Source organism: Phaethon aethereus, assembly GCF_964289735.1.
Source record: "Phaethon aethereus genome assembly, chromosome: 3".
Taxonomy (NCBI): Eukaryota; Metazoa; Chordata; class Aves; order Phaethontiformes; family Phaethontidae; genus Phaethon; species Phaethon aethereus.
In genome coordinates, this window is record NC_138576.1 from 998,116 (window position 1) to 1,020,453 (window position 22,338).

Below are 22,338 nucleotides of genomic sequence, written 5' to 3' on the forward strand. Positions count from 1 at the left end.
TCCCACACGTAGACAGGCTCCCCACCGATGGCCAGCTCAAAGCCCAGCCCCAGTTCCAGCTGGATGTCCTCCTCGTGCACCAGGATGTCCATGGTGTAGAGGACGGTGGCCAGCGTGGGCAGGACCTGTTCTGCTGTGGACTCGCTGCAGTGCGGGCAGCTGCCGGTGAGGCATTGACGGCACTGCAGGCAGATGAGATACTCTTCCCTCAAGGCTCCACGACGGGTTGGAGCGCCGCAGTGCTGCATTTCCTTCAGCTTTCGCAGCAGGCCAAGGCAGATTTGGGTTATGTCCAGGGACTCCATCAGGGATGTGGCGAGCTCCTCCATGTCAGCAATGGAGGGCTGGTTCCTGAGGAGCTCTGAGGTGGTGTCAGCACTGACATGGCCGCCTTGTCCCATGTCTCCTGTGTCCTGGGAGAGCTTCCGTGCAGAGGCTCCTTCCCCACCGCAGTCACTTCCCCAGCCTTCTGCTGCATGGTGCTTCCCTTGCCTGTGAGGGGAAATACCAGCTGGACTGTGGGGGCTGCTGTGGGACAGGAGGGTCCCAGCACCCTCTCTCTGCCTTCTCCTGAGCGACTGCGTGTCCCCCAAGCCACCCCCAGCCTCCCCTCGCCCCCCAGCCCCAGCCCTTCCTTGGGGGATCCGGGCTGACCCCGGGGCCTGGCTGTGTGCTGGACCCTGCTTTCACCCACCTGCAGCCTCCCCGGAGCAAGGGGGCAGCTGCACAGGGCAGAGATACCCACGAGTGGGGCTCCCGGAGGGGGCTGCCCCCCTGCAGGGCTGGGCTCTGCTTACCTTGCCTTCAGGCTCTCTGTAGACCCCTCCATGCCTTCCCAGGGGACGCAGGCTCCTGGCGGAGGAAGCAGAGGGAGAGTGAACAAGGGCCACTGTCACGGGCGCTCCAGCTGCAGTGGCGTCCCTCGGCCGGGAGCCGCTGCGGAGCCCGGCGCAGCTCTGGGACGGGGCTGCTCACCGATCGGGTCCTTCCTCCTGCTCCTCCAACGGCTCTCCCCCACCGGGGTGCCCTGCGCCCAGAAAGCGAGCCCCGGGTTAGCGCGGGGTGTCTGCCCTCGGCCAGGAGGGCCCCTTGCCGGGGAGACGAGGGCCCAGGGAAGGGCACTGGGAGTTGCGGGGACAGGAGCGTCCCCGGCCCCCAGCCCGGTGCCCGCGCGCAGGCGGCTCGGTGGCTGCGGGGCAGGGGCCTGGCTGGCTGGGCAGCGGCTGCTGTTCGCCGCTCCCTTCCATGGCAGGGGCCCTCCCCAGCGCCCCGGGGGTGGGGTCTGCCCCGGGTAACCCCTGCCCAGGGAGCGTGAGGGGCGATGCTGAACCCCACACCTACCTTGTCCTTGCTCTTGGGACACCAGATCAGGAAGATGCCCAGGGTCAGGATGGCCAACAAGCTGGGGGCACAGGGCAGCACGAGCATGCAGAGCCCCCAGAGGCTCAGGCTGGAGATGAAGAGCAGCACCGTCAGCTTCCACTCCTCCATCCGGCGCAGGAAGCGCCGGCCTCTGCTCCAGAAGTTCTGCATGAAGAGGGGATGCGCAGAGGGGTCAGCTGGGCCGGCCCAGGGCCCCGGCGAGGTGCCGCGACGGGAGGGGAGCGCAGGGTGACACCCAAGCACCCCGCTCCTACCCGCTTGTTCGCGCGTCCTTCCATCTCCGACGGTTTTCTCGGGGCCATCTGCTCGCTGGCTCGCGCACAGTCAAGTGACGCCCGAAGCCCGCCCGAAGTCCGCCCGAAGCCCGCTAAAATAAGGGCCACGCCTGTGATGCAATGGTGACATCGCGCCGACACACAATGGTTGCCATGGCGGCCCAGGGCTGAGCTGGCACGGCGATTGTGAGGGCATCGGGGAGCAGCCGCCCCAGAGAGCCCCGCATCGGGGTTTGAGGGGCAGCACGCCCCAGGACGTAGCCCAGGGCCTGCGGGAGAGCGGGCAGGGAAGGTCCCTGGGGGCCCCCGCCTCCACCCCTAGCCAGGCTGGGCCCTGCGATGGTGGCCCGGTCCTGGTGGCACCAGGGCTGCTCTGGCACCCCGGGGCGCCTGGGGGACCTGCTGGTGGCCCCGGCAGCAGCCCCCCACTCCCATCCCCAGGGGTTGATGGCTTCTCACCAGCCAGGGACACCGTGGTGGTCTCTTGTCCTCTCTCTCGCACCAGGGATCCTGGCCAGGGCCCTGGGACACCCTGTTGGGGTGTTGGTGTGGCTGTGGGGAGGAAGGGAAACCTGAGGGGAAAGGCTGGGGACTAAGTTAGGCCAACTCGCCTCAAGGGGTTCTCAACACAATTCCCATCCATGCTTCCGAACTGCTATGGTGACTTTTCTTGCCGGTGCTCCCTATGCTTCCACTGCCATGGCGTGCAAGAGCGCATCAACCTTAAACCGGATATCAGGCGGGAGTGGCTGGTCCCCTCCTGCGATGCCGGCCATCGGGTGCCAAGCTCCCTGCTGTCCCCGCTCGTCTCCGACGCTCCCGCGCACTTTGGTTTTCAGCTTGGACCAGGAATGCCCCATCCCTGGAAGTATTCAAGGTCAGGTTGGATGAGGCTTTGAGCAACCCGACTGACTGGAAGATGTCCCTGCCCATGGCACAGGGCTTGGACTAGACAATCTTCAAAAGTCCCTGCCAACCCAAAACACTCCGTGATCATATGATTCTATAAGAACTCACTAACTACCAACACAGGCAAAATAGACTCAACCTGGCGAAGGTTAATCTAATTTATTGCCAAATAAAAATAGAGTAGGATAAGTTAGAAACAAAAACAAAAGTAAAAATACTTTCCTCCCACTCTGTCCTTATCCTGTGTTCAACTTGGATTTTCCATTCCCAGCTCTTTGACCTCCTCTCCCACAGCGGGCAAAAAAGGATGGGGAGCGGGGGTTGCAGTCAGTTCGTAACACTTTGTCTGTGCCACTGTTCCCCTGCTCCAGCACAGGGTCCTGCCAAAGGGATACAGCCCTTGCCAGACTGCTCCAACGTGGGTTATGGACAGGACATGCAGTTCCTGCCAGAAAATGGCTCCTGCCTGGGCTCATCGCCACAGGCAGAAGCGTCCTTCAGGGTGTCAGGTCCACCTGCTGCTGTGTGGGGTCCTCCATGGGCTGCAGTGTGGGGATCTGCTCTGGAAGGGATCTCTGCGGGTTGCAGGGGGACAACCTGCTTCACCATATACGCCAATATACGGCATCCTCGCTGTGCTGACAAACGTCCCTGCTTGGGGACACCGGCTCGACACGATGTCACTGTGGAGGGTCTCGCCTGGCCCAGAGCTCCAGTCCCTGCTGTGCCACACGCCCAGGGCACAGGAACCGGGGAGAGGCAGCAGGGAAAGAGGCTGCGACTGGGAAGCAGTGGGGCAGCCGGAGGGAAGGAGGAAAGGGCCCACCATGAAAACCAGCCAGCGATGAGCCCTCTCCCCACTATCACAAGACCTCAGTGGAGAACCCAACAGTGAAACCCAACCTGTACTGAGAGGTTAAAAGAGCAGCATCCTAAAAACATCCCCAAGAGCTCTTCAGTTATTGCATGAATGGGGGCCTGTGACCTCCAGGGCTATGAGGGTGTCAGGGACAGTGCTGGCAGGGGGGACAGGCATTGGGGCCACTTTGTGCCTCATCCCCACCCTGGGGGCAATGATGTATCCCCAGCTGTCCCCAGCTGCTCCGTCCCAGGTCCCTGCTTCATCCTTGTTTCTGAATGTCCCTGAAACGAGCTTTTTGGGAATGCTGCCAAGGCTCCAGTGATGCAGCCCCAACAGTTGCTTCCCTTCACCTGATCCTGCTAGGGGAATTCTGCTGGGCACCTGCTGGAAAAGTGGCCCAGAAAGCTTCAAGCAGTCTAGTAGACTCTCAGTGTGCATCAAGGATAACTTCCTACTCCAGGTGACAGAAAGCCCAACCAGAGGAGACGTGTTACTGCACCTGTGGCTCACCGATGCAGAGGAACTTACCGGAGAGGTCAAGACTGGTGGCATCCTGGGCTGAAGTGGTCAAGCCCTGGTGGAATTCATGATCTGGAGGGGTATAGGCCAGGTGAAAAACGTAGCCAAAACCCAAAAGCTGAGGAAAGTGAACTTTCGGTTGTGCTCGTGGGCAGGACGAGTCCCTCCCCAGCCTGGCCCCCACAGGGACCCTGGCCCCGTGGGAACAGCCGCCCTCCCCTGAGGCCCCGGACCGGCTGCGCGGAGCGGGCACAGAGTCCCTGCCCTGGGTGGGGTACAAGGGTCTGGGGCAGGGCATCAGCCTGCAGCGCATCCGTCAGTCCTGGTTCAAGCTGAAGAGCAGTGTGCGGAGCAGCGTGGTGGCCGTGTGGGGCTGGTTGCGGCTAGTCGGGAGCTCGGCACCCAACGGCACCATGGAAGGGGACCAGGAGCTGCCATTCGATCTGCGGCATAAGGTCGACGCCTTCTTCCACACATAGTGACAGAGGCATAAGGAGCACCGGCAAGAAAATCACAGAATCACTAGGTTGGAAAGGACCTTCAAGATCATCAAGTCCAACCATTAATCCAGTGCCACCATGTCCCCTAAACCATGTCCTCCCTGTTCCAATGCTTGACCACTCTCTCAAGTGAAGAAATTTTTTCTAATATCCAATCTAAACCTCCCCTGGCACAATTTGAGGCCATTTCCTCTCGTCCTATCGCTAGTTACTTGGGAGAAGAGACCAACACCCTCGTCGCCACAACCCCCTTTCAGGTAGTTGTAGAGAGCGATAAGGTCTCCTCTCAGCCTCCTCTTCTCCAGGCTAAACAATCCCAGTTCCCTCAGCCGCTCCTCATAAGACTTGTGCTCCAGACCCCTCCCCAGCTCTGTTGCCCTTCTCTGGACACGCTCCAGCACCTCAACATCCTTCTTGTAGTGAGGGGCCCAAAACTGAACACAGGATTCAAGGTGCGGCGTCACCAGTGCCGAGTACAGGGGCACAATCACTTCCCTGCTCCTGCTGGCCACACTATTCCTGATACAGGCCAGGACACTGTTGGCCTTCTTGGCCACCTGGGCACACTGCCGGCTCATATTCAGCCGGCTGTCAACCAGCACCCCCAGGTCCCTTTCCGCCGGGCAGCTCTCCAGCCACTCTTCCCCAAGCCTGTAGCGTTGCCTGGGGTTGTTGTGGCCAAAGTGCAGGACCCTGCACTTGGCCTTATTAAACCTCACACAGTTGACCTCAGCCCATCGATCCAGCCTGTCCAGATCCCTCTGCAGAGCCCTCCTACCCTCCAGCAGATCAACACTCCCACCCAACTTGGTGTCATCTGCAAACTTACTGAGGGAGCACTCGATTCCCTCATCCAGATCATCTATAAAGATATTGAACAAGACCGGCCCCAGAACCGAGCCCTGGGGAACACCGCTTGTGACTGGCCACCAGCCAGATTTAACGCCATTCACCACAACTCTTTGGGCTCGGCCATCCAGCCAGTTCCTCACCCAGCGAAGAGTAAACCTGTCTAAGCCACGAGCCGCCAGTTTCTCCAGGAGAATGCTGTGGGAGACGCTGTCAAAGGCTTTACTAAAGTCCAGGTAGACAACGTCCACAGCCTTTACCTCATCCACTAGGCAGGTCACCTGGTCATAGAAGGAGATCAGGTTGGTCAAGCAGGACCTGCCTTTCATGAACCCATGCTGGCTGGGCCTGATCCCTTGGTTGTCCTGCACATGCCCTGTGAGCACTCTCAAGACCAACCGCTCCATGATCTTCCCCGGTACAGAGGTCAGGCTGACAGGCCTGTAGTTCCCAGGATCCTCCTTCCGGCCTTTCTTGTAGACGGACGTTACATTGGCAAGCCTGCAGTCTTCTGGGACCTCCCCTGTTAACCAGGACTGCTGGTAAATGATGGAGAGTGGCTTGGCAAGCTCCTCCGCCAGCTCTCTCAGTACTCTCGGGTGGATCCCATCAGGTCCCATAGACTTGTGGGTGTCCAGGTGGTTTAGCATGTCCTTAACTGCTTCCTCTTGGATTATGAGGAGTACATTGTGCTCTCCATCCCCATCTTCCAGCTCAGGGGGCTGAATACCCTGTGGATACCTGGACTGGCTATTAAAGACTGAGGCAAAGAAGGCATTAAGTACCTCAGCCTTGTCCTCATCCTTGGAGACAATGTTCCCCGCCATATCCAGTAGGGGATGGAGATTCTCCTTGCCTCTCTTTTTGTTGTTAATATATTTGTAAAAACATTTTTTATTATCCTTTATGACTGTGGCCAGACTGAGCTCTAGCTGGGCTAAAAGGTGGGACCGGGAGGAGTGTGGGCAGGGCGAGCGCAGCACGGGAGGACGGGGACGGGACTGGGCTGCCTTGCGCAGCCTTCCAAGCTGTGCTGTTCAGGAGGTTCCTGCTCGGGGACAAATGGAGCCCTGGGGTCCCTCCTCACCCCCTTTCTCCCTCCTAGGACAGGCAAGATGAGACCACCCGCGGGGCAGCCCCCCAGTGCAGCCGGCAGACGAGGGCGAGAAGGGACTGTGGCTTCCCCGCCCAGCAACAGTCCTGCTCGGTCACTGGCGTCCCCAGGACGTCGATGTCTGCCTGCCTCCATCCTGCCCGGAGGGGAAGGCAGAGCCCCAACTGGCTTGCTCCCTGTGCAGCTGCGGGACCAGGGACAAGAGGAGCCCTCAAGTGCCTCGTGCTCTGCTGGGATGGGGCAAAGATCCATGTCATCTCAGGAGGCCGCCAGCAGCAGAGAAGCCACAGAGAAGCAGCTGTGAGCGCTCTCCCCTGGATCGCAAGGCCTTAGTGGAGAACTCGGCAGCGAAACTAAGCCTTCATCAGAATAAAACAACAGCATCCTTAAAGCATCCCCGAGAGCTCTTCATTTATTGAATGAATGGGGGACTGTGACCTCCAGGGCTACCAGGGTGTCAGGACAGTGCTGGCAGGGGGGATAGGGAGGCCACTAGCCTGGAGAGGCTGGTGTGTCCCCAGCTGCTCCATCCCAGGTCCCTGCTTCATCCTGGTTTCCCAGTGTCTCTCTCCAACGAGCCTTTCGGGAGCGCTCCCGCCACTCCAGCGATGCCACCCCAGCCCTCACTCCCCTTCCCCTGGGGCTGGGGGCTGAGGTCCCTGGGAGGGCACCCACTATGGCCCCAGTGGGCAAAGGGCTCCGAGACCCCCAGCCTGGGTGCCCTGCAGTAGCCACCCAGGCACCTCTACGAGCCCCGGTGAGGGATGTGCAGCCTCGGGATCGACGCCACCCTCCAGCCCCATTTTTCTGGGACTAAAGGCATGAATGGGCCCCACAGAGGAGGAATGCAAAAGAGGAGGCCTATCATCATCATCATCAGCAGCAGCAGCAGGGAGGAGATGTCCCTCAGAGCTGCTGAGAGGCTGCGGGGAGAAGGGCATGGGGCCAGGAAAGGATGTGGTGCAGCGCTGGGGACATGGGGGAGGCTCCCATGCTTCATGCTCCCAGCAGCTTCTTGACCATGTAGCCTGGCATGCTGTAGAGAAAGAGGGCGATCATGATGAGGAGCAGCAGCGCCAGCACGATTTTGATGATGAGCCACTTGTAGCGCGTGCAGATGAGGTATTTGATGGACTTGAGTGGGTTCAGGAACCAGATGAAGGACGTGTCCGGGCGGCTGCAGGGGAAGCAAATACGCGTCATGAATGCCACGGCCGTGGAGAAGGGATGCATGGCCGGCAGTGCAACAATGGGCATGGAGGGCAAGGGGAGGTGCAGGATCCCCTTCCCTGGGTAAGCTGCACAGAGTGAAAGAGCCCAACCAGGAGGATCAGGAGGGTGAACAAGGGGAGTCAGCATGACACGTGCCAGCTGGAGTAATGCAGGCTGCTGAGGGAGCATGAGGATTCCAGTTGAAGCTGGAAGGTGGCGGTGAGGACTGGAGGGGAGGAGGAGGAGGTGGAGGCCAAGGAAAGGGGATGGAACCAAGAAAAGAGGCAGAGGAGGAATAGAGAAAGGAAAAGCAGCGGGGCAGTGAATAGCAGACAATGGGGGGGAGCAGTAGAGATGGCTCTGCCCCAACCCTCATGCCTACAGCCTTCTCCTTGTATCCCCATGCCTGGCTCCCGCCCTGGAGAGCACCCCACAGCATCTCCCAGGAACCCAGGTGCCTGCTGGGGAGCGGGTTTTCCTACTTACTTGGGCTTCTCCAGGGGATCGGGCTCATTGCGAGCCAGCCCGGCGGGGGATTTCTCTGCCTCCTCTGCCGTCAGAAGGTGCAGTTCAGCCTCGACTTTCCCCTGCAGGGAGCAGAGAGTTGTGCTGAGACCTGGGCAGTGCCTCCCATCTCAGGCCCCCAAGATATGGTGACAGAGGGGGCCTGAGGGAACAGAGGCAAGTGCAGGGGGGTGGAGGGTGTCTGCAGAGTGCAGGATGCAAAAATCCCTCCCTTTTCCCCTTCCTTACGGTGATCTCCAGCTCATCATTCTCATCTCTGGCCACGAACGGCCACCAGCCCTTCACCCGCTTCTGCTTGAAGATGGAGACCATGGGCAGCTCTGCCTCATTCGTCACCATCTCCAGGCTGCACTGTTTCGATGTCTTGGCTCCCCGGGGGAAGCGGTTCAGGTCCAGCTCGATGGCCCCTGGCAGGAGAAAGGGGAGCACAGATGTTGGCAGCCCCAAAATGCTGAGTCCTTGGCAGGAGGTGGGCTGGGCCAGCATCTCCTGCCCCGGAGAGCAACTTTGAGCTAGCTCTGGGAACTCAAAGTTGACATCTTTGCTACAGGAGCCGCCTCTGAACAGGGACACGGGCTCTCACAAGCAGCATCTGAAGGGGTTTGTAGGTTGTTGCGGACTCGAGGAACAGAGCTGCCCTTCCAGGTTCTGTTCCTGTAGAGGCTTTGCCTCATCCCACACTGCTCCCTTGTGTCCAGCCACGGGCTCCCTGCTAGCTGCCCCGCTGCCCCAGCTCCACGGACCCCCCGCTCACCGAGGAAATCGTCGGCCGAGAAGTGGTCAGCATCCCAGACCTGCAGGGTGAGGCGAGCTGGGATCTTGTACTCGGTCTCATCCCAGGAGAACATGGACTCCTTCTTGGAGATGACGATCTTCTCCTCCGCCATCAGGTAGTCGAAGGGGAAGATGTAGCGCCAGTTGAAGTTGCCTTCACCAGTGAGTGAGTGGTAATGGACGTCCGTGTCTTGCTTGTCCTCTTGCTGACCCTTCAGCCACCTGCAGGGCCCACAGGGGTGAGAGGGGTGGCCCACGTTACAGGAGGAAGGAGAGGGCACGGGACTATCTGGTCCGTGCAGCCAGGATGTCTCCAGGACAGACTGTAAGGACCTAAAAGGCGCGAGCAACAGGCTGGGGCTGCTCCAATCACCGCAGCAGCGTCTCCAAAGGGCAAAACGGGCATGGGGGAAGGAGAGAACAGTGGGGTTGGAGAGCAAGAAAGGCAAGCGGGTTGTCAGAGGTCTTTCTCTGGGCAGGGAAGATGTTAAAGAGGTGGCCAGGAGCAAGCAGCGTTGCTGGGGAGTCTGGAGCAGAGCATGCTGGAAGGATGTCCCCATCTCACACTGGTGGAGCGGGCAGCCCCGGGGAGGCTGTAGAGACCTTCTCACTCCACCACAGGTGCCCTGGTGGCAGCTGTCTGTGCGCAGGCAGCTCGGTCTGTGTGGGTCGCCGCGGGCTCCCTGTGTCAGGGCACATCTATCTGAGCCCATCAGAGGTATTTAGGACCTGCTGCAGGCTCTGCTTGGGAGTGGGATTGTCTCTGCTGACCCTATCTCCAGCGAAGGGGCCTGAAGTGCCCCGCTCAGACAGGCATCGTGGGCACCATGTCACTGGAGACAGTGGGGTCTCAGTCCTGCCACCCCAGGAGATGGGGTGGCCATGTCCACCTTACCATCACATGTGCTTGTGCCCCCAGTTTTCAGGCTCCAGTGAGCAGGATTCCCAGAGCACAAGGGACACGGAGAATGGTCCATACCAGCAAGTCTGGGCCCTGGCGGAACACAGCTTTGTTTTAAAGACTGTAAGTGCCCCCCAGCCCCCTTCTCTGATGAGCCAAGGCATCTCCATTCCCCAGGCTGCTCTCAGGTTCTTGTCCTGAGGGGCTGCAGCCAGCAGGGACACGACTCCATGCTCGGGCACCCAATGCAGGGTTGTTCTCTCACGCTCTGAGCGTGCCGATGCCCTGCTCCGCTCCACAAAACACAAAGGTCAAGTGATCCCCCATCACACAGATGGAGAAGGGCTGGAGCATCTCCGATTCAGAGCCATTGCAGGAAAGGTTTGGGCTGGTAGGACCTGAGATGCTGAAAGAGACCCAGTTTTCTGAGAGCAGCACGTGGTGCAAGCAGAGGAGATTTGGCCTGAGCTGACGAGGCTGCAGAGGAAGCACCGAGCAGTTTAACAGACTGGTGGGAAATCACCGCGTAGTCAGCCATCAGCCTGAAATGTCATTGCGTTGATTTGAGGACCTGTAAAGAATTGGGCTAGGGGAGTGTGGGTCACCCCATCTCTGTACGGGCAAGTTTTGGAAGGGGCTTGCTCCTCTTGCTGGGTGAGAGTGAAGCGGAGATGGGAACCGACCGCAGTTTGGCTCCAGATGCTGGAACTGGAGGTTGCAGGGCTGAAATGCCAAGTGGGGCTGTCAAGACAAGTGCGGAAACGGGGAGAGGGACAGAGAGGACCAAGCAACGTGGCCTCGGCCATTACCCCCTTACACAGACGTCAGACACCTTCCCTCCCGCCAGAAAAGCATCATCTTCCAAAAGCACCGCATCGGTGTTCCAGATACGAACCCGCCGCTCAAGGCCGGGTGGCCAGGCCAGGCACATGCAGCGGCTCGTGCAGCCAAGAGAGACGGAGAGGCAAGGGGCACAGCACAGAAGACAACGGCAGCTTTGGTGCTCTCTGACCCTGCACCACAGTCCGTGCCATACGTCCCCTCCCCGCTCCAAAACCACCCCGGGGACCCCGGGGAGCACCAGCAACGCCCGCCAGGGAGATGCAGAGGAGGTGGCACTGGCATGCCGCGCTGTACCTACCCCCGGACAAAAATGTCACTGGATTTCTCGCCAGTGAAGTAGTCATCGTCCTCCAGGATGACCTCGTCTGTGTTCCACACTATCACTCTGAGCTCATATCTGGCAGGAGGAAGGGAGACAAGGTGAGGCATGGGGGCAGGGGGGAATGAGGTGACGCTGCCAGAACCCAGGTCCAGGCAGTGAGATGGCAGGGAACTGCTCGCAGGGATCTTATCTGAGGGATCGTGAGGACGAGAGCAGGAGGGGGACCTGCGCATGAGCTCAGATCAGCCCAGTGAGCAGAGCACAAGGGGACCTTTACCTCTGTCTGCTCTGAACCTCTGCAAAGCCCAAGCCCAAGGCTCGAAGGCACAGACCAGGCTTGGGGTTTGGTAGATTCATGGCTAAAACGGGGCCTGCAAAACAGTCTGAGTCCAACTCTCTTCCCGGTTTCCCCCCCTTACTCAGCAGGGCTGTCCTCCCCTAGCAATGCTGCTGCCTTCAGAAGTGAACCCTGCTGCCACGTCCAGGGCACCCGCCGGGCACCACCGTCCTTCACAGGACTCCAGCAGGTTCAGAGACTCTGGGATATTCCCAGCACTGCCTTCTGTGTGCAGCAGCCGCGGGTTTCCCAGTCACATTCAGCTTGGTTGGGAATTTCGGTGATGGAGAAAGGAGCTCTGGGGGGAGTGGGTGGAGGAAGAGCACAAGCCAGATTCCTCACAGGGTGCAGCTGTGGAAAGGACTGGAGGAAGTTGGGGGACGGTGGCAGAGAAACACAGACATGCAGCCGCAAGCACAACACAGCGCTAGAAGTACCGGGGAGTCCTACGGATGAGGGGAAGGAGGTTTACAGCTTCCTTAAATACCTCCTCTGGTATGTCCCTCTGGCAACGCCCTGGCTGAGCCCAGCTGTGGGGCTCCAGCCCCAGCTCCCTCCTGCCTTCTCCCGTGTATGTGAGCTTGTCCTGTGCTGTGCCTCTCCAGCACCTACAGCTGGTATCAGGCGGTGCCCAGTGCTCCCAGCAAAGGCAGGGGAGATGGATTAAATCCCAAGGATGACAGCCAGGCATACCCTTGCTTGAAACAGGCTGTCTATCTGCAAACCCTCTCTCAGCCAGTCAACAGGAACATCTCAGCTCCAGCTCACGGCTTACTGCTGAGCACGGCTGTCCTGGGCTGCCCTGTAGACAACCCTCTGCTTTTCCAGTCCGTGCTGGTGTCCAGATTTTGTCCTTGGCATCAGCTTCCCTGCAGCTGCCTGCGCTGCTGTTCAGACCCCGTCTGCAGCCCACTGGGATCAAGGGACATTCTCTCTGCCCAAGGCATCGTCTGTTGGGCACAGGAGTGCAAGAGACTCCCACCAGGATGCACAGTGGTGTCCCCATATCCCAGCCCTGGGCGTGGGAAAAGGGGCCCAAGGACACAATCTGGCAGGGTAAGGCAGGGCTAGGAGGGATGCCATGGGAAGAAATGTCTGTCTTCTCTCTAAATGAGTTGGGAGAAGGCAGGATGGGGAGGGAAGAACTCTATTACACTGCCTGCTGCCTGCTCTGTCCTGCTTGGATTAGAATCACAGCAGGGTTTGGGTGGGAAGGGGCCATTAGAGGCCATCTCGTCCCACCCCTGCAGTGAGCAGGGACATCTTCACCCAGAGCAGGTTGCTCAGAGCCCCGTCCAGCCTGACCTGGGGTGTTTCCAGGGATGGGGCACCCACCATCTCTCTGGGCAACCTGGGCCAGGGATTCACCACCCTCACTGGGAAAAATTTCTTCCTTACATCTAGTCTGAATCTACCCTCTACCCTTGACCAACTCTGCTCCAGTAATACTCCCTGCCTTGGGCTCTGGCCATGCTGGGGAATCCTCATGTCCTGGAAAGGACCCATCCAAACTGCCCGGGGATGCCTTTCCCTGGGCTACCCCTGCCCCTGCCTTGAAGAGGGTCAGGGCTGGGCGCACTCGTCTGCCCCAGCCCTGTGCCAGGGACTGGGTAACAATTTAATTTCCTAGTCTACACAGACAAGAGAGATCGGGAGCTGCAGGACATGGAACAGGCAGGAAACCACCCTTCAGTAGCAGCTCTAGAAAGGGAAGACGTCACTCAGTGCCTCCAGTCTTGGGATCTCTGGAAATACCAGCATGGCTGAGGTACCCAGGCAGAGGGCCGGGCTGGGCCAGGGAGCAGCAGCAGGAGAGGGGAGAAGCAGGGCTCCATCCCCAGCCTTGAGTTGGTTGGCTGAGAGGTTCCTTACTTTTTTGGTTTCCTGGGGGAAATATCAGTGGCAGGTCCAGGCGCTGGCATGTCCATGGGGAACATGTCCACCCACATCTCCAGGCGACCCTGCAAGGTTGAGAGGTGCAGTCAGCTCCCTTGTCCCTCCTTGTCCCCCCACCCAGAAATGTCACCCCCCCCAGCTGCTCTTGCCCTTCAACATCTGTCTGGCCATGCCAGATATGGGGCAAGGCAGGGCTCGCCCGTGCCATGAGTCCTTTCCACCCTCTGCAGAAGAGTGTCTCCTGGCATGGCGTGGTGCCGAGGTGCACAGGCATGGAGGAGCCCAGGGGACCAAGGGACTTGGGGTGTGTGAAATGGGTACAGGCTGGAGCAGGAGAGGTGCTGAAACTTTAGTCTGCTACGTCAACAGGCAACTGTTAAGGGCTGTTGATGGCCAAGTGCCACTCTTTGCAGGACACCTCCCGCGCCTCCATGGCCCACGACAAGGTGGGTTACAGCTGGTCTGCCCAGCTGGCATCTCTGTTCCCTGCTTGGAGGCTCTGCAGCATGGGCTGCCTCCACTTCTGCTCCGGGACTTTGAGGACCTGCTCGATGCCCGGCTTGTCAGGGTTCAGCAGCGGACGCGTCTCCACGTGCTCGGGGACCAGCTTGCAGCCTGCCCGTGGGATGTCCTCCCAGTGGCGCAGCACCATCAGGGCCAGGTGTTCATCTGTCTGCTTCTTCTGACCTGGTGGGCAAAGGGAGGGCTGAGCTTTAAGAACTGGGCAGAGACACACCAGGGACAGCAAACAACCCTGTTCCTCTACCCCTACTCCAAGGGCACTAGCTACTCCTCTCCATTGCCTTGCGTATGCTTTGTCTTTCAGCCAACACTTCCTAGCTCCTCTCTTTCTCCTCCCTCTAACCCTAGTCATTTACAGAAGGTCCAGATCCACTGTCAGTCTGCATTTTCCCAGGCTGAACAAACTCCGTAGGCATTGACCATGTTCTCCATTTCCACACCCCTCCTGGCCTGCCTTCATCTTTCTTGAGCACACGTGAGCGCATTGAGACACAACTGTTGTCTGGGGATGCAGTTACATGGAGAATGGCTTCTTAAACCCTGGAAAGGCCAGAGTGGGCTGCCTTCATTGCTTCTTGGGCATACACTGCCAGGAGGAAGTTTTCAAAGGCATCACTGGTGATGCTGTGCCACAGACGCCCATGAGTGATTCTGAGAGCACCCCACAGACCTGGGTGGTCTAAATGACACTGTCTAACTGGTCACATACTGGAAGGTCCATTTAAGGTGGTGGATGGAGAATGATTACACTGCTGCTTTAGGGTGATGAGGCCACTACATCTGTCTCCAGTCCTGGATGATGAGGGGACACCCCAGAGCCCTGCTTCCCTCCACAACCTTCATCCCATGGGGCAAGTACCATTTTCATCCTCAATCTCCGTGGGGCCGGTGAAGACCCTGTTGGCAACTTTCACTCTTCCTCCTGGCCCAAAATGCGGCCCATCCACCTTGCCCTCTTTGCACAGCTTGGACAGGATTTGGGAGGGCTTCATGGGATCACGCCAGGTGTTATAACCATGTCTGTGAATAGGATGGCAAGGTCAGTGAAGCAGTAGCAAGATGTGGAGGAAAAAGCAGTTCTGTTCCCCTCTGCCAGCAAAACAAATGCTACTGCCATGAAGGACTTGGAATTCACAGGGAAAGGATCTGAGGCAGAAAACATGAAACTTCAATGCAGACTAGGTCCCTCTGTGTCCCCTCGCTACGCTTTGCTAACACCCTTCCACCCTGGCCCCTTTACTCTGTGCTGACTCAGACCCGAAATCCGCAGTGCACCCCACTTGACTCCTGATGCTCAGCATTGCTCCTTTGGCCCTGCTGCTATTTCAGCTCTGGCCTCATCCCTCTGCCCAGTCCCACCAGTGCCCCTGAGTGTCTTCCTCCCTGTCCTGGGCTCCTTACAACCCATTCCACTGCTGCCCTGCTGTGCTGGTCACAAAACCTGTCTTAAGAGTGAGGGTACAGCACAGTCTTCTCCATTAGCAGGCAATAAAGGAGGGAGATTCCCGCAGGAGATCTAGGCTTGGTGTGGAAGATGAGACAGGCATGGGTCCAGGCAGAAAGTTGGGCAGGGAAAGCCTTGCTCGTACATGGAGTAAGTCTGTGACACCCCACAAGTAGCTCGGTGCTTGCTGTAGTAGCGGTTCTCCAGATCAATCTTCGTCTCTCCAATGAGGTCATCAGTCCCCACCAAGTCCCAGTCGTACACCGCCACTGTCAGCATGGACTCCATAGGGAAGGTGGCCTCGATGTCAAAGGATCTAGGCCAGGGGAAAGCAGGCGAGGGGAAAGAGAAAAGCTGTTGAAAGATTTGGCTGCTACTCAGGACAGACACATGGGTGAGGTGGGTCTGCTCCAGCCTGTGGACAGTGTTTAATTTGCATCTACCATTGCAGGACATTCGACGTAGGGGGTTTTAACTAAATCTCTGCATGGGTTGTTTCATATCCAGCAGCCCTAGACCGGAGGTGGCACAGGGCGATTGCTTGACCTGACTGTCCATAGCCCTGAGTTTGTGTGTCACTGGGGATCCAGGCCATACTCTCACTGGAGTTTGGGCCTAACGATTCCTAAAGTAGGTACTTAATCTTGATCGGATATGGACATCTCTTAAACAACCTTTACGATATTAACCATACCACTGGCAAAGAAGGGCAGATGACTGAAATGAGGATGCCTACGCTGCTTGCAAGGAAAGTTTTGTGCGATGAGTCCCATCTTTTGAGCCCAAGCAGCAGCTGTAGGACAACTAGGGTGCAGGTCCAGTGGCTGGCAAGCTTGGCTCAGGCTTAGCACACCCCTTCCAGGTGCAGACAGGTAACAGGGCTGGGGCAACTCACTTTCCAAAGACAGGGTTCAGCTGCTTGGAGATGTAGTTCTCCTTGTCTTTGATGTCTGTCTTCCCCAGCTTGATGGCAATGTAGGGGTCAGCTTTCCCATTGATGTCGGCTGGGTGAAGGTCCGTGGCCTGTAGAGAACAGACATACATCAGTGCCATCCACAGTAGCGAGGAATTCAGGGACGGCCCTATTCTCCATTCCTGAGACCATCTGGCCCTGCCTGGCTGTAGGCATGTGGCTAAGCACTTTGGTCCCCTTAAATAGTGTCTTGGTTTAAACAGGGCAGAAATCCTGCCTTGTGTTAATCTCTGTTCCAGTTTGGGGAGGAGTTGGGGCTGGCTGTGTCCCCTCAGAGAGATGTAACCACAGTCTCCTTTAGCATCTCTTTCACAGGGGAAAGAAACAGTCTCTAAAGAAAGACCTAGAGCAACAACCTGAACAAGATGTCAAGAAGACTTCCCACTTCCCCTCTTGTTCTCTTTAATCATTACATTAGGGCTAGGGTGTCTGGCTTCTCCCCATAAAGGGGGTGAGTATCCCCAAACTCTCCAGTCCCAACCTCCATCATGGCACACAACAGCAGATGCCCATGCCAGGACACATCCAGTCAGTCCTGGTTGATGTTGGTGCTGACCAGACTGGTGTCTACCATTGCAGCCTCAGTCTGTTGGTGATGGATGGGAGACTCATTACTCCACTGGGCAATGGGATGCAGCACTAGATGGAGAATTTGGCTAGTGGGAAATGCATCCAAAAGTAGGTTGCATTTGTAAAACACCGGGACAAGGTGGTGACAAAGAGCGGCCCAAATACTTCTAGCAGGACTGAGATCCCTCTCAAGTGCCTGGCATTAGTGCCTGCCTCACACGCTTGCGGACACACAGATGACTTGTTTAGAGGTCAGGAAAAATGACTTTTTCCAGAGCACAGTCAATATAAAGAAACATGCATTAGCTCAGCATGTGTTCAAGGAGGCACCCTGCCCTTCAACCAGGTCTACTAGACCCTGCCAGCTCCCATTCGGCTCAGCATGTGCTTCACTGAGGTGTCATGGCTATGTAAGGAACCAGCACCTCGCAGTCCAGGCTGATCCCAGTTATTCAACTTCAGTTAAGCACTAGGACAGACGTGCTGGTCCATCCTATATACCAGAAGAAAGGTGTCTGGATCTGGCAGGAGCTTGGATCTGGCTTGCTCCCAGTGCTTGGAGCACACAGCTGTGGAGACACTGTTAAAGTCCCCATCAATGAGTTGCTTCAGTCCTCATGCTGCTTCCTTGGCCCTGATGCACGGAGTGCTAAAACCCAACATCCCTACAGCTTTGGGACCAGCTCCTGAGTGTGCACTGTGGAAGGGAGCGCAGGATCGCCATGTGATTATGTGATTGCAGCATCATCATGTGCGCTTGCAGGCCAGAAGCCACCCGTGTCCAGGGCTGCCCCCAAAGCCGCGTGGTCAGCAGGGCGAGGGAGGGGATTCTGCCCCTCTGCCCCGCTCTGGGGAGACCCCCCTGCAGGGCTGTGTCCAGCTCTGGAGCCCTCGGCACAGGAGAGACACGGACCTGCTGGAGCAGGGCCAGAGGAGCCCCAGCGATGCTCCGAGGGCTGGAACAGCTCTGCTGGGAGGACAGGCTGGGAGAGCTGGGGGGGCTCAGCCTGGAGCAGAGAAGGCTCCGGGGACACCTTAGTGCAGCCGGCCAGGATTTAAAGGGAGCCTACAGGGAGCTGGAGAGGGACTTTTGCACAAAGGCGTGTAGTGACAGGACAATGGGGGATGGCTTTAAAGTGAAAGAGGGTAAATTTAGACTGGATATAAGGAAGAAATTCTTCACTATGAGGGTGGTGAAGCCCTGTCCCAGGTTGCCCAGAGAGGTGGTGGATGCCCCATCCCTGGAAACAGCCCAGGTCAGGCTGGACGGGGCTCTGAGCAACCTGCTCTGGGTGAAGATGTCCCTGCTCACTGCAGGGGTGGGACTAGATGGCCTCTAACAGCCCCTTCCCACCCAAACCCTGCTGTGATCTGATGATTCTATGATCACGCCTTTCCACACCACACAGTTATACTCACCCTCACAATATAGACTCGGACCAGTACGTTGATGGGGTCGTTGCTCGGGATCCCCTGGAACATGCCAAAGTTGGGGTCGTATCCTGCCTCCTTGGTGATATCATCAGGGAGCGGCACTTTGTAGACACACATGGAGCCCTAGTGCAAGGGAGTGCATGGCCCCATGAGAGTCCTGCTGTCCAGGGGCTCAGGGTAAGCAGACCCATCTCAAACCACCCTTCCTGAAGACCCAGTCGATATCCTTGTTTCTAGCCATCTGCTGCAGCAGACAGGCCAGATCTGGAAAATTCCTCCACCGCACAAGCACCTCTTCAGGGGTTGCAACCATGAGCAGAGAAATTGGACAAAGGGAAGGAGGTGCTCATGGACAGGGATTTCCAAGAGTGAAGCTGACAGGAGAATAAAAGCAATGGGAATAAAAGGGTTGACAAGGGATGGGCTGGAAAATCTGGGAACTACCACATGAAACACTGCTGATTTTTATGCTCCCTAAGCATCTGATCCTAGCTAAGGTGGGGAACTGCCTGCTCATCGCCTCTGCTAAGCAAACAAAGGGCAAAACTGGCATCAACAGGCTTCATCTTGCCAGGATCACACCCTCAAAAAGGTTCTAGTTCAAGAATCTTACAGCTGACAGATGTGCTCCTACATTGCCTGGGGACCGGTAATGGTGCAACTTGACCATCAGACTAGTTGACTGGTGTTGGTGAAAAATGGTTCAGCGAGATAACCCAGGGCACAACTTATTTCCACAGTGGGCAAGAAAGAGGATCTGCTTTTCCCTTGGCCTTCTGTAAGGATCATCAAGGATCTGTTTGCCTGCAGATCACCACCTCTGTGGATGCGCTCTTTGAAGCCATCTGATTTCTGGGGGCTTTCTGGAGGCTTTCCCTCCCTGCAAGGTGCTGCAGCTGGGTCAATGCAAATTGGTTTCTATAGCATCCAACCCGTTCCTGCTAAACCAGCTTTAGCAGAGAAACCCATTGACAAGGGCTTCCCAAGCTGCCCCTGCCCTGGCCCGACTCAGCAACTAAACTCACTTTGAACCTCCCCACTATCCGCTCCTCTTCTGTTGCATTGTCGTCGTTGTCCCCAGTCTTCCCACGGAGCAGGCTGAAGGTGTGCAGCCAGTCCTCAAAGTTATCAAACTCTGCTTCCAGCTCTTTGTTGAAGACCTGAGATGACAGAAAGTTCAGGGAGGGGAATTAGGTTAAAAAAAAAGCGAGGAAAAGATACAGTGACTACCCGAGCCAACTCAAGAGGGAACATGGACACCTCAGCTCCGAGTGCCCGATTCTATAGGAAGGGAAAGGATCTCCAGGGTCATTGGGTTGGACGTTGATGCCACAAGCACCTCCCTGAACTGACAACATACAAGAGGGAAGTTCAGCTGAATGGGTGAGGTGGCTGTCCCAGCTCTGTGCAAGACTGAGGTTCAAACCCCTTCTAAACCCCAGAATCACAGACTACATTAATCTTAATAAATACCATGGCCAGTACGTGGAACCAGAGCCCATCCCTGCCCCGAGTCTTGGCTGGGCCAGCCATGGCCAGGCTGGACAACTCTCCCCTCCAGCCAGGGCACATCCAAGCCACCCCAAGGATGATCCTATACCGGGGCAACCCCGTTTCTGTAAAACTTGTTACCTCTGACTCCTTCAAACTATGGAGAGAAGCTGGCAGTCCCAAGACACATCTCACCTAGGGTTAGATAATCCCCAGACAGGCAAGGTGACTCATGCAGGGTTGATCTGTCCTGCTCTGGTCCTGCCAGACCTCCAGCCTGCCACTGAGCAGGCAGGACCTTCTCCTCCTCTCCTGACACACGTACCTTCAGTTCGTCAATCTTCTGCTTGTTCTTCTTCTCGGGAGGCTCAGAGGCTGACTGTTGCTTCTTTTTCTTGTCGTCTTTGGGTGCCTTGGACTTCTCCTTGTTCTTCGCCAGACCCTTGGAGCCTTTCATGGGAGAGTCATCAAGTTTGATTTGAGTCCGAGGGGAAGCAGAGGGGAGAGAGGAGATGGAAATGAGGGTGAGGATGGGTGGAGAAGATGGGAAAGAAGGACTTCATCAAAATCCTTCAAACAGGAGAAGCATGAAAGCTGACCGCTGCTACTGCCTGCAGCTCCCGTCCCAGCGCTTTCCCATCTTTCCCTGACTCTGTGTCTGGGTCATAGCATCTCCAGGAGCCCAGAGTTCTCTGTGCAGGGAACTTCCAGAGCTGACCTGAGCAGAAGTCATTTGGAGGGCTACAAAACATGGACAGAGGGCTAGGCTCTGTCTAGCTTCAGCAGCAGTGAGAGAAGACCTGGCCCTGCCCAGTGTGTCTCCTTTTCTTCCTTCTACTGGAGACTTTTCCTGCTCTGTGCAGCCTGGAGAATAAAACCCCAGCCTAGGTAGCACAGAGATGACAGTGTTGATGTTCAGCACCAGAGCACAAGCTGCTTCCCTGATAAGAGGTGTTGCCCATGACCAGGTGCAATGACAGGTTGTTAGGGTCTCTATTCAGAGCAACCACCAGCCAGAGACATCAACCACGCTGGGAACAGGCTTCCTGGAAAGGCAGGTTCAAAGAAAACTTCTCCCACCCCTCTACAATCCCTGTCCCTCACTGCCTCTGCCCGCTTTCATGGCTGCTGGGCGATGCAGATGGGGACAGACTAGGGGAGAGGAAAGGAGGAAGGGATGGGAATGCCAAAGGGAAATGACCCCAACTGAGAAGACAGAAATAAAACAATGGGGGACACAAGACACCCCCAGCAGCCCTGCTGTGACAGCAAGCCCAGGAAGAACCTGCCCAGGGTTGTCTCTAAGCTCAGCAACACCTGGCCTCATCTTTCTCATCACGCAAAGACTAGTCTTCCAAAAGAAACCAGGCTCTGTATTTTTCTCAGCTAATGGATTTTGCATTGCCTGGGCATGACAGCAATCCGCTGTGATGGGGACGCGGGACACATGGAGAGCATGGATGAAGGTCCTCAGAGAAACCCCTCCAGGCCTTATTGGTGGGACTGGGCAAGGAGCCTCCAGGCTGCAACTGGACAGTCACCCTTGACCAACGTCTCCCAACTCAACCAGTATTCTTGGCCCACATCACTTGTGGTACAAAATTTGTCTCACCCAACTTTAGACATCAGCAACACCCCATCTGAGCTACAGACCCCCGACTTCCTTCAGAGAAAAACACGTTCAGGGCACAGTTCATCTGATCGTAACATAGTATTGAAAATACGTCAGAGAACTTGCCCTAAAAGCGTGTATTTTTCTTCATTGCCTGTGCTAGAACAGCAGACAAGGAGGTCTCTACATGCAGGTAAAGGCAGTCAGATGAATCCCAGACCTTTTGTCTGGTTGCATCTTCCTGTGTAAAACTGGAGAAAAATTGCAAAATTAAAAAAAAAAAAATTAAGCCTCGTGCAAAATGAGGATGGAAAACCCCATGAAGGTGATCTAGAAGTATCTGTTACTTGGTGTGCTCAACAGGCTTCAAGGACACAGTCCTATAGCTAACACATCTGCGTGGCCAAAGCGATGGGACTTTTAATGACATTCTAACTTGTCATTGCATGAAAATGTCTTCGGACAACAACACGGATCCTGGTCACTAGTCTGCGTTGCTTGCACATGGCCTTCCTCCCTGCACGGCTGGGTTGGAGGCTGCCACAATACCTGGATTCACCCGGCATTAGCACGTTAACCCAACACAGCCCACACCAGGCCTGCCTTCACAAGAATCGATCCTGCACGGGGATATACGACACGCTGCGAGCATCTGGTTTAGCAGAAGAGCACCGGCATGCTCCAAAAGGGGGGTTCAAGCACCAAAAGGAGTCCTGCCATGCTCCCTCTCTTGTTTGCAACCTGCTTACCCTCTGCAATCTCCATTTCGTCCTTCTCCTCCGCTTCTGCTGAGGCTGCTTCCTGCTGCCGGAGTTGCTGCGGGGAGAAATCAAGTGAACGGGGAGTGGGTGCTTGTTCCGAGGTCTCTGCGCTCGCTGGAAATGCCCAACTCAGGGCCACAGCTCGCTCTTCCCACCTGAGCCGTGAGCGAGGCTCTGGCAGCGCTGGAGAAATCGGAGCTGCTCAGTGCAGCCTTGAGCACCGATGCTGTTAAATACCCGTCTCTGAGTACAAACCAGGCACAAAGGCCACCCAGAGTCCGCTCAAAGAAAGAGGAATCCTGCTCAGCCC

The 22,338-nt window shown here is 56.9% G+C and overlaps 1 protein-coding gene across 4 annotated transcripts in view; it reads right to left on the reverse strand.

Annotated features, from left to right (window-relative positions):
* Window positions 1–7,407: 7,407 nt before the first annotated feature.
* Window positions 7,408–22,338, reverse strand: part of OTOF (otoferlin) — a gene marked incomplete at its 3' end in the record, with an annotated part of 107,602 nt that continues 92,671 nt past the window's right edge. For 2 of the 4 annotated variants that reach the window (XM_081997532.1, XM_081997531.1), the window contains 14 exons: window positions 22,017–22,083; window positions 19,981–20,105; window positions 19,190–19,324; window positions 18,150–18,287; window positions 16,083–16,210; window positions 15,333–15,503; window positions 14,603–14,763; window positions 13,766–13,908; window positions 13,198–13,286; window positions 10,965–11,063; window positions 8,903–9,144; window positions 8,377–8,555; window positions 8,110–8,210; window positions 7,408–7,588 (listed from right to left, as the gene is read on the reverse strand). In XM_081997532.1, coding sequence (XP_081853658.1) covers window positions 7,408–7,588; window positions 8,110–8,210; window positions 8,377–8,555; window positions 8,903–9,144; window positions 10,965–11,063; window positions 13,198–13,286; window positions 13,766–13,908; window positions 14,603–14,763; window positions 15,333–15,503; window positions 16,083–16,210; window positions 18,150–18,287; window positions 19,190–19,324; window positions 19,981–20,105; window positions 22,017–22,083 — 1,959 coding nt within the window. Of the gene's footprint in view, window positions 7,589–8,109; window positions 8,211–8,376; window positions 8,556–8,902; window positions 9,145–10,964; window positions 11,064–13,197; window positions 13,287–13,765; window positions 13,909–14,602; window positions 14,764–15,332; window positions 15,504–16,082; window positions 16,211–18,149; window positions 18,288–19,189; window positions 19,325–19,980; window positions 20,136–22,016; window positions 22,084–22,338 lie in introns of all 4 variants that reach the window. The other 2 variants (XM_081997530.1, XM_081997529.1) reach the window with 1 other exon arrangement.